This window comes from Eptesicus fuscus, chromosome 14, assembly GCF_027574615.1.
Source record: "Eptesicus fuscus isolate TK198812 chromosome 14, DD_ASM_mEF_20220401, whole genome shotgun sequence".
In the NCBI taxonomy this organism is placed as follows: Eukaryota; Metazoa; Chordata; class Mammalia; order Chiroptera; family Vespertilionidae; genus Eptesicus; species Eptesicus fuscus.
In genome coordinates this window covers 9,370,623-9,385,466 of record NC_072486.1, presented here as the reverse complement: position 1 = coordinate 9,385,466, position 14,844 = coordinate 9,370,623, and the positions used below count along the sequence as shown (strand labels likewise).

Below are 14,844 nucleotides of genomic sequence, written 5' to 3'. Positions count from 1 at the left end.
GATGCCAGCTCACGGCCAGATTATAAAGCTCACGTTGATGAAAAATCACACCCCCTGTAGCTTAAAATCTGTCACACAGATGCAATGGGATATTTAAGTACTTTGCCCCAAGAAAGCAGCCAGGTATTAGAAGCTATGCCCCCCCCCCCCCATTTCAGTCATTAATGTAGATATCATCTCCAAATACCTGTCTCCCAAGCAAAATGAAAAGAATGCTATTTGTCACCTGATGGAGAAAGAGGTAGTGGCTTGAAATCCCTGGGGGATAAAAGAATTGTTCATGCAAAGTATCCCTTTAAGTAAACTAAGAGTAAAGGCAGACTTGGAGATGCTATCACTAAGTTAATGGAAGTAGGATGGGGGCTATACAAGCAAGACCATTTACCCAGCCCTTAGTTCCAGCCTCACGGGTGGGTTAATGCATACCATGAGTTTCATAGACATAGAAACGTTTGGTCAAATACTAGTGAATTCACATTTGTGAAGTGATGAGAAAGTACGTTGAGAGCTATCCTTTCTCGCTCAATTTTAGGAGAGACCCAACCAACCAGAACAAGAGAGGAAGGGCTGTTGTAATCTCATGATCTGAATTTTCTGATGGGTTAGGGCAGTGGTCGGCAAACCGCGGCTCGCGAGCCACATGCGGCTCTTTGGCCCCTTGCGTGTGGCTCTTCCACAAAATACCACGGCCTGGGTGAGTCTATTTTGAAGAAGTGGCATTAGAAGAAGTTTAAGTTTAAAAAATTTGGCTCTCAAAAGAAATTTCAGTCGTTGTCCTGTTGATATTTGGCCCTGTGGACTAATGAGCTTGCCGACCACTGGGTTAGGGCTTGAGCACAAATGTTTTGTCCACGAAATTTCCACAGTGTATCATGCCACCTGTTGCACTGTGCACTGGACAATCCTGCTACTAACAACACGCCTGAGGTGGAACCGTGCTGGCAAACACCGTGTGCTCTGACTTCTCACCTTAGCCCTAGCCCGGTGCAGTCGAGACTTTTAGGCCTCCCGTTGTAACTGATGCGGAAGCTGAGGCACAAGGAGATTAACGAATGGAATGAATACAATCCCCGAGGACTCAGATCCTTTCATCACTTCCTTAAACATTACTCTGAGCTTGAATGATGCTATAATTCTCCTTGATGGCGAAGGTATGAGACCGGGTAGGATTCTGTTTTGATTCTGGGTCTGGAATTTTGGATACACTTCTGGCATACTTCACTCTCAATCATCTCCAAGTCTCAGAAGCAGGCGCGGTAGGGGTTTACGACAAGTACCAGGCCATCCCGTGTCTATTTTAATGGTTTCTTAAAATACAGTCGCTGCCCCTAGTGCTGTACTTGTGGTGAAAACCCAGTGCATGGCAAATGAATGACAGTGTTCTGATCACATCCTAATTATTACCTGGCAGCATCAAAACATGACCAGCCTCGTGAAAGCAATAATCTTAACTGGGGAAGCTGAGGGTCCCCCCAAATTCCAGACTGCTTCGATGGACCCCTCATTGAACACTCCTACCACATACAAAATTGATTCTCTTTCCTTCGCAAATTTTCTCTTTTCATAAACTTTGTAATGGCAAAAATGACCTCCAGTTCAAGAGAATTCTTTCTCATTATTGACCATGCGAGTCAAAGGGCTTGGCTTTTAATTCAGTTCCCTTTTAACAGCTGGTGCCTGCTGAGACCCAATCATCTTGCTGTCACTGGATCTTAATAGCATTTTCACCCCATGGCTGGCCACCTGCTCTTAGAGCCATCTCATCCTTTCTTGGGGCATCAAGTCACACAACCATTTCTTAAAAATAAACATCCATACTCTACTGTGAAAATGGAAATAATAATAATAATAATAAAACACATTGAAAGAGGACAGAAAGACTTCATGCCTGTGTTCATTTTCAATGATGAAAACCGCTATAGAAAAATGCAGTGTACCCGCAGGCAGGTGCATAAAATACTGGCAACTTCAACAATAAAACATCTCTATCAGTAAGTGGGTTTATTGACATAACTGAGCATAACAACGGACAGCATTTATTCATTTCCCACTGAAAGACCTTCCAGGGAAACTGATTTCACATAGATCAGGCATTAAGCATGTTCAGTGATGTTCTGCTGTTAACAGGGTGGGTCGTGGGAAAACAAGAGGTCCCTTCCAGACTTCCCATGGGAATCGGCACTACATGGCTGTGCCAAAGACACAGCTAAGAGACGCAACTGCTCGATGAATGAAAACAGCCGGGAGCAGAAAAGGTGCAGGAAAGCCCAAAGGTTGCCAAGAAGAGCCAACAACTGCACCTCTCCCGGGTGCCGGCAAGCTTGGAGTCGGAAACAAGCTCTGGCAGCAAACTCAGAATGACAGTCTATTTCCTGTGGTTTATTAAGTTTTGGCCCCACAGATAAGACTGCCAGGAAAGCAGCTGTACGTTAAGGGGTCTGGACATTGATTCATCTGAACATAAACAAAGATCAGTTCATTTAGATCCCTGGGTCTCCGCTCAGCTGTGGGGACAAGGGCAGGCCTGGCTCGGTGGAGGCCACCCATAAAAGGGGGGTGAAAGGACCCCTGGACTGTGATCGATTCCCTGAGTCATCAGGACCCTCAGGGGCTTACGGCCCTCAACAGAAGATGCACTGTTAGCCTTGGCACCCATGCCGTGGCCTCCACAGCACCCCGCTGCCCATGAGTCATAACCACAGTGAATGGAGCCAGGCACACCTTCTTAGTGACGACACTTGTAGACCACACACGCAATCATTCATGTAAACCAGGGCACGACATGTAGTGATAAACATGTACCTCATAAATATCAGGGAACGAGACTATCTCAAATAGTTGAAAACAACAGAGCAAATAAAGGAGCCTAACCCTAAGTTTAACACAAAAGCATGGAAAAGAAAGACTGCAATTATCAACTACAAGGTAAGATTTAATAACACAGTAAAACACAGGGACATGGAGGGACTAACTTGCAAAAAGATAGAATTATTTCACAGTGAGGTTTAAGTACTTGTAACAATCTTCTGGTTTTTTTTGTAGGAAAACAACCACCGATGTCCATTTTTTTCACATTTTCCCAAGAATTTCTTCCCTTCTACTATTTCCTCTAGAGTAAGACATGAATGTGATCAAGCATACACTCCCAACTGACAATCGCCTCTTGCTCCCCTATCAAGGAAATGTCCTTTAACCCTTAACTGTGCAACTCGGAACCAGTAGGACACAGTCAATTGCATGTCACTGATAAAAACATGAGAAGTAGCACATGGCATTTCCCCCAAGCCCCACACACTGTCGGTGGTGTGGTAAGCAAACTAGAACACTGGCATTCCCTATGGGGTCACCAGCTACATACGCATGACATTCTTGGATTAAGTCTGGCATTGAAATTTCCTTTTCCATCTATGGGTTTAAAAAAAATAAAATTAAAAAAGCCACAGGAGCAACCCTGATGGAGAAGTCTTGGATGCAGCCTTCTCAGAGGAAGTGTGCAATCTCAGTGAACCCTCCCTGCCAAGGTCAGCGAACCTTCCTGTGAGGTTCACGTTAAAAAGAAAACTGTTGAACCACCTGCTCATCTAAAATAGTCCTTGAGTTTGTCAGTTTGTTAAACGTCAGAGCTCTTCACATTGTTGAAAAGAAAAAATAGCGTCTCTAATTACTTAAATGTCAAGTTATCCACCATAAAAGAGTTCCCCCTTGGTGAGTGTGTTAAACTTGACCACCTGCTGACATCATCCTTCTGGGCACAAACCTCCAAACCAAGCCTCCTTTGTAATGGTAATAAGTTCCTTTTTCCTTAAATAGAACACAAAACACCTCTTCTGGACACTGAACAAGTAAAAAAGTGTGTCTCCACATCGCTTTCTGGCCATGTTGGGGGCACAAGCCCCCTTTCCTACCCCCGAGGGGGTGAGGCTACTGCATTGCCATGCCACCAAAACCAATCTCATAGCTGCGCCCAAGTCTCCGTGTAAAGAAGGCCTTCCACCTCTGTACCCCACCATCCATGCGTCCCCTACTCTTGGTCTTGACCACCAAGTACCATCCACTTATTTCATGAATATTGGGAATTAGGGGGCAGTGCCGAACTGGCCTCTTCGGCCTCTCTGGCCAAATGCACAAAAGGAAGACGGTCTGGTGGAATGAGATCTTCCCCTGAGGTGGGTTGAAGGGCCCCGCAGAGAGACGGCTCCTCAAGGCCAACGAGATGGTGTCCACACCCTGGAGGCCCCGGATCTAGTCGGCAAACCGCTGCAGGAGATGGTCCTCCCGCCTCAGGCTGCCGCCGCTGCCCGCGCTGTCCATGAAGCGGTCGCAGGGGAACTCGATGAGGTCCGCCTCGCTGAGCGCGCACACGGTGGTGCGCGGCCGGTGCGACTGGAAGCCCGAGAAGTCGGCCGACACGCCGGTGCCCATGGAGCGCAGGGGCCGCCGGGTGGAGTACATGTGGCGGACGTGGACAGGGGCCCCGCCCTTCCTCCTGGCCCGCAGCTTCCTGCGCAGCCAGCGCGACGCCCAGGCCGCCAAGGCCAGAAGCACGAGCAGCGCGTTGACGGCCAGCAGGGCCAAGGTCAGCAGCTGGTAGTCGACGCCGCTCCGGCTCCCGGGCTCCGGCAGGGTGACCAGCCCGGCGCAGTGGTCCCGGGGGGCCACCGGGCAGACCCGGCCGCCCAGCACGCCCTCCACGCACACCAGATAGGGGGTGTCCCCGCGCAGCTCGCGCAGCGTGGCCGAGTCGCTGCGCTCGGGCAGGTAGACGAAGCGGTGGAACTTGGGCTGCTGGCCGAAGCGGTCGAAGAGCAGGCGGAAGCGCGCGCCGCCCAGCGGCCGGGGGCTGCGGTGCTCGCGCACCGCCCAGCGCACCGAGGCGCTGTCGGCCCCCACCGCCTCCACCGTCAGGTTGCACAGGATGAACTTGTTGAAGTCGCACGGGTCGGACACCAGCGGCGGCAGGCCGGCCCCGCCGTCGGGCTGGGCGGCGCCCTCCTGCTGCTGCGGGGGGAAGAGGCGCTGCTGCGCGGCGCGCTGCCAGAGGTCGCCAGCGGGCGGCGGCGCAGAGGCGGCCGCGGCGGTCAGGGTGGGCGCCGCGTGGGCCGGATCGGCCGGCGACGGACGGCCCCCCTTGGGCTTCTGAAGGTCCAGGGGGTGTGGCGCCGGGCCCGCCACAGCGGCGGCAGAGGGGCCCAGCTGCTGGAGGCCTGGACCCCACGGGCTCAGCCTCAGGGCGCTGCGGTTGCCCGAGAGCTCCCCATCCCAGGGCGCCCCGGGCGGTAACCTCTCCCGCGGCTGTGGCTGCAGCTGCGGTTGCGGCGGCCGCTCCTCCGCGACGCCGCCGGCAGGGGGCGCCATCTTCTCCCTCGCGGCTGTGGGTAAGGGCCGCCGCTTGGCATCGCCGGTCGGGGAAACGGAGGGAGAGGGATCGGCGCAAGACCCGTTGTGCAGCTGCTGGTCGTCTAGGTAATCCAGATACTTGCCCCGCAGGGCCGGGGGGTGGCGGCACTGCACAAAGACGGTGAGAAGCCGGCCTTGCGAGTGCCAGTTGCCCATCCAGCGCTTCAGGCCCCGCAGCCGGCAGTCGCAGGTCCAGCCGTTGCCGTCTAGGTCCAGCCGGTAGAGGGCCGGGCTGGCGGCGAAGATGTCCCCAGAGAGGGCGCTGAGCGCGTTGTCGCGTAGGCTGAGTTCGCGCAGCCGGCCCAGGTGGGCGAAGGTAGTGGGGTGCAGGGCCGACAGCTCGTTGCCGCTCAGGTCCAGCGCCTCCAGGCTGTGCAGAGGTTCCAGCAGCGCCGCGGGCAGCTGGCTCAACCGATTGCTCTCCAGGTGCAGCTCCCGCAGGGCCTCCAACCCCCAAAAGGCCTCCGGGGCGAGGTTCGTGAGCTGGTTGCCCCTGAGGGAGAGCAGGCCGAGGCGGGGCAGGTGCTGGAAGACGCGGGCCCCCAGGTGCTGCAGGCTGTTGGCCGAGAGGATGAGGGTGGAGAGGGAGCGCAGCGGGGCGAAGGTGGCCGCATGGCGCAGCGAGGGCTGCAGCTCGTTGGCGGAGAGGTTGAGGAAGCGCAGCTTGCCCAGCTGGGCGAAGGCGTTCTTGCCCAGAAAGCGGATCCGGTTGGACTCCAGATGTAGGTAGAGCAGGTTGCCCAAAGGGGCGAAGACCGCGTCCGGCAGCGCCCCCAGGGCGTTCCCGTCCAGCCGCAGCTTGACCAGACTCTCCAGGCCCTCGAAGGAGCCTCGACTCAGGCGGCTGATCTCGTTCCCGTTGGCGTAGAGGATGCGCAGTTTGCGCAGCGGGGCCAGTGTGCCCGGGGCGAGCGCCTGCAGGAGGTTGTTCCCCAGGTAGAGCTCCTCCAGTCGCAAGAGCTTTTCGAATGTCTTGGGGTGCAGAGAGCGGATCTGGTTGTACTGCAGGTCCAGCCGTCTGAGCTGCCCCAGGCGGTGGAAGTCGAAGGCCGTGATGTTGGTTATGAAGTTGCCGCCTAGGCTGTAGGTGAGCACGTCCTGCGGGCTCGGCAGCGAGCTGGTCTTGGGCACGGCGCGGAGGCCCCTGTTGGTGCACAGGAGGTGCTGGGGGTGCTGGCAGTCACAGCGCTCCGGGCACACGGGCTGGGCCCACGGCGGGAGCGCGAGGCAGCCGCACACCACGAGCAGGAAGCGCACGGCGCGGGCAGCCTCCATCGCCGCCCGCCCTGCGTGCAGCTGCCGGATCGTCCTCTTGGCCCGCCGGCTCCGTGTCTCCTCTGCATTCCCCTTGGCCTGGCCAGAGTCACCAAATGGCCTCTTTAGGGACTCCGCTGCGCGGTCCAGCCCCTCCTCCGCCCTTTGTCCGGTGTCTGGCCCGGTCTCTGCAGGCTTGCTTCGTCCAGCCAAGTCAGGCGGCGCGGGGCGCTCTGCGAGCTGCGGGTGCTACTTGTTGCATCTCTGCAGGAAGCTCTCCGGGTGCGCGTAGTGGGACGGAGCGGGGGGGACGAGAACGGAGCTTTTTGTTTGCAGCCCGAGTCCGGAGAGCTGGATTCCCTGGCACGGATTCTCCCCGCCGAGTGGATTCCCCAGCTGCAAGGCAGGCGGGAGTCCTTCCAAGAGCTGCTGGGGCGCGGCTTGGCTGCTGCGCCCCGGCGGGCGGCTCGGCCCCCGCAGCCCGCGCCTCCTCTCTCTGGGTCCCGGGCCGGGAGCGCGGCCTCCGTGGAACAGCCGGGGGAGGAGCCGGGGTGCGCGGGCTGCGTCCGGAAGGGACCCAAGTCGGCGAGTGGCGAACAAACCGGGCGGAAATTCGTTCTTCCCACACGCTGCCCCCGGGGATGCAGGCGGGGAAAGAGGAGACGGCGGAGGAAGGACAGACCCTGGCAGGGGGAGGGGGAGACGCTAAGTGGCTCCGCGTCTGGTCAGCCCGGGCCCGGGACGCCAAGTGAGAAAAGGAGGGATTAAAAACAGCTGTACCGGGCGGACACGCTGGGCTGGGGGGCGGGGGGTGGATTACCGGTCGGTGGAGCAAACGGGATTTGCAGACAGAGACCTTTTTATTTTAGACGAGGACACCAGTCGCTTCTGAACAGGGGGAGCGCGGCTTGTTTTACTTGTTTTTAAGTCACTTGCTCTTCCAGGTGTCGCCCTGCGGCACCGCAGTCCGCCAGCATTCTACTCAAGTTTTGGGGAGCGTGAGGTTGTCTGCAAAGAGCTGTGGGCAGGCCACTGTCGGGAGAGGCTGGGTCCACCCATTCGAACCGCTGCGTGTTTGCGTTTGGGGCATCGCGCTCCTGGAAGCCCAGGAAAGGCACCGCCCCCTTTAGGGATCTGAACTAAAGGTCCTGCTGTAGGCGAGAGCCAGGAGACAGCTCAGAACTGGTTCTACCGCCATGAAAGGGTCTCTGCCAGATTTTGGCGATTTGGCCCCATTAATTTTCCTCCCTAGGGGAGGCTTTGCACGTGTGCATATATGCTGGTATAATAACCTCCCCGGGCACGAATAACCGTATTTATACCTTCCCAGGCCCCTGGGTAACTAACTAGCTGCTACCTTTCGGGGTGCCCCCTCTGCCGATGCCTGGGCTTGCACTGATCCAAGTCCTAGTTCTCAGGCCTGGCTTAGTTGGGGAAGCCTCATCACAGGTTATCCGTAGAGAAGGGAGCATTTATCAAAGGCTCCTTGGAGGCAGCCCCTGCTGAGAATGAGAATGGGCAAGGAAGAGCTGTTATTTACTATTTGTTCATGCAAAGTATCTTGCTAAAAATAAAGACCCCCATCTCCCCTCCACCCCAAAGTGTCCATAGAAGGTAATTTTAAGGACATACTCTGGACAATTAAAGGAAAGAGGCAGATCTCCCGCTCAAGAGGCTGACAATCTAGTGGGAAGGGCAAGGCATGGGAAGGCTCCATGATAATATAAAGCAATCTATGAGAGAGCTGCTGGGATGCAGATAAGTTTTAATAACCCCAGTGTTTGACAATTATTAATTGCCTCATTAACCAATTCCTAGGTAAGGGATAGCGACAAGTTCTGAATTTAAGCAAAGATGACAGGGATCACTGGCAGTGTGGCCAGGGACTGGGCTCCAGGGTGCTGGGTGTTGCAGAACTGAAGGTAGGCGGTGAAATGTCCCTTCAGGGCACAGGGAATGAGCACAGCGAGTTTGCTTGGGATTTGCTTTGAGTTCAGCTAGAGCAGTGGTCGGCAAACTCATTAGTCAACAGAGCCAAATATCAACAGTACGACGATTGAAATTTCTTTTGAGAGCCAAATTTTTTTTAAACTTAAACTATATAGGTAGGTACATTGTTATTAACTTAATTAGGGTACTCCTAAGCTGGCCTTTGCTAAAAACTCAAGGGGCCAAAGAGCCGCATGTGGCTCGCGAGCCGCAGTTTGCCGACCACTGAGCTAGAGGATGAACTTGGAGGACCAGGTGTCTGTCGTTACGATGGAAGATGAGGTTCCCCAGGTAGTTTGGTGTTTCAGTTCTCGTTGTGAGACTCTTCTGAAACCCCTGTGGTTCTTGACTCCCATCCTCTTCGTGAAGGCATGGCTGCCGCAGAGCGTGAGACCCAAGCTCGCACAGTGTGGCACAGCTGTCCTGACTGGGCCTCGGAAGCTGGTGGGAGGGCCTTCTTGCTGGAACAGAGGTTACCCCCGTGTTTCAGAGGAAAGATACCAAGAAGCTGCTGGCTTTCAAAGTGAATCGCTGGAACTCCCTGGGATGGCACTGTGGCAGCATCTGCTTTGAGGCCACGGCCTCAGGACACACACAGAGCAGTCTGAGCCGGAAAGAGGGTGGAAGCTGAGAGAGGTGTAACGGGGAAGAGGGAGGAGCGGAAATGAGACCCTACCCCTTTGAAAAAGCCTCTTCTCCTGACTCTTCACTGAAAACTAGCGGAGAGAGTGAGGGCAGCAGGCAGCGTTCCCCCTGAGGGCCACCATCACTCACCCCCCTGGGGGGGGGGGTGTCTTTTCTTTCTAGATGCTTCTAAGTAAGATTTAAAAAGTATCAGACCCCTGCAGACATTGAGTATCTTTTAATGTTGTGGCTGTCTTTGCTAATATTCTTCCAGCAGTCCTGGGATGCAGGTGGAAATGACCTGCAGATTCATGTCAGGACAATTACTTTTCCATAACATTCCATTTCCTTGAAGTAATCCATCTGCTGCATAGAGTGTGCCACCTTTCCAGTAAGTACAGTTTCCGATAGGTGTTCCTAGCACCCTCAACCCAATTTCGGTAAGAGGAAGATTTTGAGACCTATAGATAAAATGATAACGTGTGTGCGCATATAAAGTTTTTTCTGAAAAATTGTGACTGCCGTCTTTTTAAAAAATGCTTCCCTTCTAAAGGCATAGAACCTGAGGTCAACTTTACAAATGAATGACATTTAAACACCCTAGAGAACATATATATGATATTCACATGTGCCCCCGATGGTCTCCATGTCTGTAACGCGACACAGGTGTTTGATTTATTTTCATCTCTCTCTCCCAGGAGTCAAAGTGGTATTTTGCTTGAACCTGGCAGTATGTAGAGTCCCTGGTAGGGAAGAGCAAAAACTCCACACTGCATTGGCGTGGAATCCTTATTGCTGCTGGTGAGCAGGCAAGAGGCATGTGGTGGGGACGCAGCCTGTGCCAAGTCCTGGGATGAGCCGTGGGAAGGCTGTGGTTGATAGACACAGGGCCCGTGCCAGACCTCAGGGCGCGCCAGCTTCGTGGGGAGGCTGACACCCAAGAAGCAGCTGCAGGGGGTCAGGCTGTGGGTGGAGCTGTGGGAGCCTTGGGGACATGAACTTGGCCTGAGAGCTGGAGGAAGGCTTTGGGGACAGGAAGTGCTGAGGGTTGCCTAGGTGCAGGTGAGCGGGGCTCTCCGGAGGGGAAGCCTGGGGCATGCGCAAGAGAGTGATTTAGGAACTGCCAAAACTTCTGTCTGAATCTTTGTTGGTGAGCTGTTTTTTTGACAGTTGTGCTTTTTGACGGTATCACACAACCTTGGCTCATACAATGACTTCCAAATAAATGTTCCCTAGTCCCCTTTAAAGATTTCAGCAAGCAGTTGACGTAATAGTACTTGTAGCATAACCTCAAGCGGTATCTCTGCCTACGTGAACGAGGTGCTTGACAAAGAAAATGTTCTCTATCTAGTTCTTGCCATCTAGAACCTTGAAACCTGTGACAGTGGTTTGGCGGGACATGTATTCACTTCTGTAAAATGTACTGTGTATATTTTGTAGAGGTACTTCTCTTGAGTACCTCATTTATTTGATATCAAAGATACTATAAATCGTGCACCTCATCAGTTTTCCCCTTTGCACTGGCTGATAGAAAGCTCAGGGCAAATAGGTGGTTGATCTCCAGCAAAAGTCTAGAATACTTTTGGTACCCATTGGAGATACAGATACACTGAGTGGCCAGATTATTATGCGTTCAGAGATCATAATAATCTGGCCACTCAGTGTGTGTACACACACACACACACACACACACACACACACACACACAGCACCACTCTTAGAATAGGGCAGCCTGGGTCCCTATCCTGAACCCTGTGCTGTGGAGGCCGTGTTGCAGTCCTCCCTGGTTGTGCTGCTCCCCATAAGACCAGGATTTGGGGCTTCCAAAGGGACGTGCTCACCCAAAGCCCACACCCCCACTTTTGCTCAGGGTTCCTGGTGAAACCCAAAATGTGGGGACCCTAGAATTCCCGACTCAACTGCCTAAGTATGCGCAGGCCTTTCCCCCATGTGTTCTCCTGGGGGCCGGTCATGTCATGAGTGGCTTTACCCCTGGGGCCAAGAGAAGGCCAAAGGGCAGCTGTGATTTTTATGCACACTTAATTTTAATACCAATAGTCAACTGGAGGCATGAGCTGGGATTTCCACTGGTAACGCTGGAGTCAGGGCTGAGAGGGGGTGTCTCAGGCCAGGGGTCTTCTCTCACCCGGGCTCCTTGAGTATTGGAGACAGCCCTGCCCATACGTAGCATTTTAGGAGGAGAAAGTACATGGACTTGTATTTAGAAAGAACAGGGGAAAATTACAGGAGTCCAAAGGAAAACATTTTTTAAAATGTTTAATTCCACTTTATTATAACATAGCCTATACCTAATTTTCTATAAAAAGCAACACTTTTTAGTAAAAGCAAAGACGCAGTTGTCTCCATTTAAATGCCTCTTAACTACGTAATGTGTTTATGGATGGATCCAGGCTGGGTCAGGTTCCAGGAGTTAAGGATTAATTACCTTCAAATGTATAATTTGCATAATCACAAGTAGACATCGAGGAAAGAATGCTGTTCGTCAGAGAAGCAAGACTTGTCATCTCACATTTGGAAGGCTCGCCCTTTCAATCTCAAGTTCCAGAGGTCAGAACACGAGCAAGTTGGGGCTGGCTCCATGGCACACGTACGTGGTGTCAGGGTTCTTGGCGTTCTTGCCCGGGCATGGAAGCTTCGTGGACTTGCCAGGGATGTGCACTGCCTTCTTCCCAGGCAATCTGGGGTTTCGTTGAACTGCAGCTGGAGAGGCAGGAAGGATTCCAGGCCAGGTCTTTGGCGGCCCCTGGACCTGGCCTGAGTTAGCCCAGGCTGGCCTGGTGCAGGGCAGGTTAGAGGGAAGAGAGCTGGCCAAGCCCCCGCTGTGGGAGAGGCGGGCCTGCCAAGCCCGCTGGCGCAGCTTCCCGGAGCTTCCTCAGGGCAGCCTGCAGACAGCATCTGTTTCCTCACCCCGTGTGAGCCAACCCCAGACAGGCAGTGTGGACCCTGCCACAGATGAAGTGGGACCTGAGAGTCCCCGTGGTCCTTTGGATGTTATCAAACAGCTCCCACGACTCTATCTGAACGGGCTTCATCTTTGCCCTGGTCTGAGAGGCAAGTTTCTTTGCCTTGGGGATTAGGAACAGGAAAAGGAAAAGCCCTGCTTTGCAATCTATCCTCGGATGCTCCGTTTTCCCCCTTAAGGAAACACAGGCATGCAGATTCCCAGCTACGTGCCCATCTTATTAAATCAGCATCTTGGGGGACGAAGCCCCGGCACCTGCATCTAGAAACCCCCAGATGATTTTTATGCACACTTAATTTTAATACCAATAGACAGTATTTCGAAACACCTGCTCACCATCATGTCAGAATAACAACAATAATAATGATGGGCACTCATGTAGAGCAGAGGTCCAAGCGCTCTACATAAACTAACTCACTCACTTCCACAGCTACCTGGTGAGGTAGGAACTATTGTTACCCCCATTGTACAGAGGAGGAAACTGAAGAGCTTATTAGAAATACAGGACCTCAGCCCCCCCCTCCCCCCCGCCATGCCCCCTGGGAGAACCTGATATGGAACCTCCGGAATAGGGCCTAGAGATCCTTCTTTAGCACCTCCCCAGGTCCTATTTTCTCAGGTACTGTCACTGAAGGAGAATTCTTAAGCGTTTATTCAGACAGGCAATGTCCCCTTTGCCAGGAGCCCAGGGATAGGAAAAGGAGTGGGCAGGCTGAGCATGGCTGAGAGCTGGATGTTCCTAAGACGGTAATCTAGGAGGAGAGTGCCATCCCAGAGAGATGCGATGAGTGCCATTTGCTGAAATAGCAGTTATCTTTTGAGAAGAAAATAATAAAGAACTCAAAACTCTGCGGAAGAATCAGCCCACGTCTATGTGCTTAAAGCCTTGGCAAGGTGACTGATTCCAGCACGCTGGATTTTATGTCCAAGGAAAATCCTTATCCGTGAATACGAAGGTGCCTGATTATTTGAAACCAATATGTATAAACAGATGGTGTATCTACAAGGACTACAGTGAATTGCAGGCACGTCTGGCAAGCTAAAACAGGAAATGCAGTTGTTGACTGAGCATAATGGCTTAGGAAATAAGGCAAATCTGGTCACAGTATCCAGTTTGTCTTTGTGTAACTGAAATTTTATAGCAGCAATACAATGACATCTTCCCTTAGAATAGAATTGAGTCAGTAGCCTAAGGAAATCCTTTGGGTATCAAAGTGTCTCTATTTTTCGAAATAAATATTTTAAAATATTGGTCATCTTTAGGAGCCAGACCTGTAATTGTATTTTATGGTACAACTTCCCACTATTCTTTTATTTGGATTTCTTCATGCTGCAGTAATAACATTTATTTATCCGTTATAACATCCCCACCCAGCCGGAAGGACAGCAGCGTGGCTTATCCCATTTTTGTTGTACTTAGCAGCTGTTGTTGAATTGTCAGTTTTTATAGGAAGCTGGAAGAAAATGTTAAAAAAATGTTAACAGTTGTCTTTACGTGGTGAGAACATGAATAATTACACTCTACTTTTTGGCATTTTCTAAACGATATGCAATTATTATGTATTTCTCTGAAATTAATTAAAAGTTTTATTTAAAAAATGCTTTCCTATCTACTCTCTGGTTTGAACCTCAACATAAGCCTCATGAGGCAGTTGGGTGAGGATTAATCACATTTCCAATTTGGAGGCGAAGATGCTAAGAACGAAAGAAGTTGGTTACCTTCTAGAATGATCTGCCACTGTAATGATAGAGTGTAGACCAGAATCTAAACAGTTGGCTCCTGACCCCAGGTGTTTATAGTTGGGCTTTGCTCGACCCCCTGATGATACTCATCTATATGTACAACTAGTGAGGTCAGTTCAGGGTGATGTTCACAAGATTCAACAACTGGTACAGTAAGAACACGGGCCAATCAGGTTTGGCACTGCCCGGTCAGGACGGAGGAGGCCATGGACAACTAGCCCCGGTGTGTGTGCCAGTGCCCACCAGCTGAAAGTGGACTCGCCTGTACTGGATTAACCTTTTGCACTCGGATGTCGAGGGTGACTCGACATGGTTAGCATTAGAATAAAGGAATCGAGGAAAAAGCAAGCGAGTGCAAAGGGTTAAACCTTTTGAATGATCCTTCAGATGTCTCTCTCCTTTTTCCTAATGACTACATTATCATAGACAATTTGCTCAAGGCGTGGGTACCATCATCAGTAACCATGAGATACAACACACAAAGCCTTCCTGGGACCAAGTTTTCCCAAGTTGCAAACTTGCCTGGGACCTGTTTTTCTGGACAGAGGTGCATCGTGGTTCCTCCAGCTTACCAACAGAGCCTTGGTAAGAGGGCAAAGATGACCAATCCGGACAGAACACGAGTTTCCCTTTTAATTTCTAGTTCAGAAATTGTCATCTCACTCATTTATGGAATGTAATGAACAACATAAACTGATGAACAAAAACGGATCCAGAGACAGAGAAACATCGATCAGACCATCAAACCTCAGAGGGAAGGTAGGGGAGGGTGGAGGTAAGGGGGAGAGATCAACCAAAGGACTTGTATGCATGCATATAAGCCTAACCAATGGACACAGACAACAGGGAGGTGA

General features: G+C 52.1%; 1 protein-coding gene across 1 annotated transcript; it reads right to left on the bottom strand.

Annotated features, from left to right (window-relative positions):
• Positions 1 to 4,242: 4,242 nt before the first annotated feature.
• On the bottom strand, positions 4,243 to 6,672 carry TRIL (TLR4 interactor with leucine rich repeats). The gene has a single exon (XM_008147699.3). The coding sequence runs from the start codon at positions 6,670 to 6,672 to the stop codon at positions 4,243 to 4,245; it is 2,430 nt and encodes an 809-aa protein (XP_008145921.1).
• Positions 6,673 to 14,844: the final 8,172 nt, after the last annotated feature.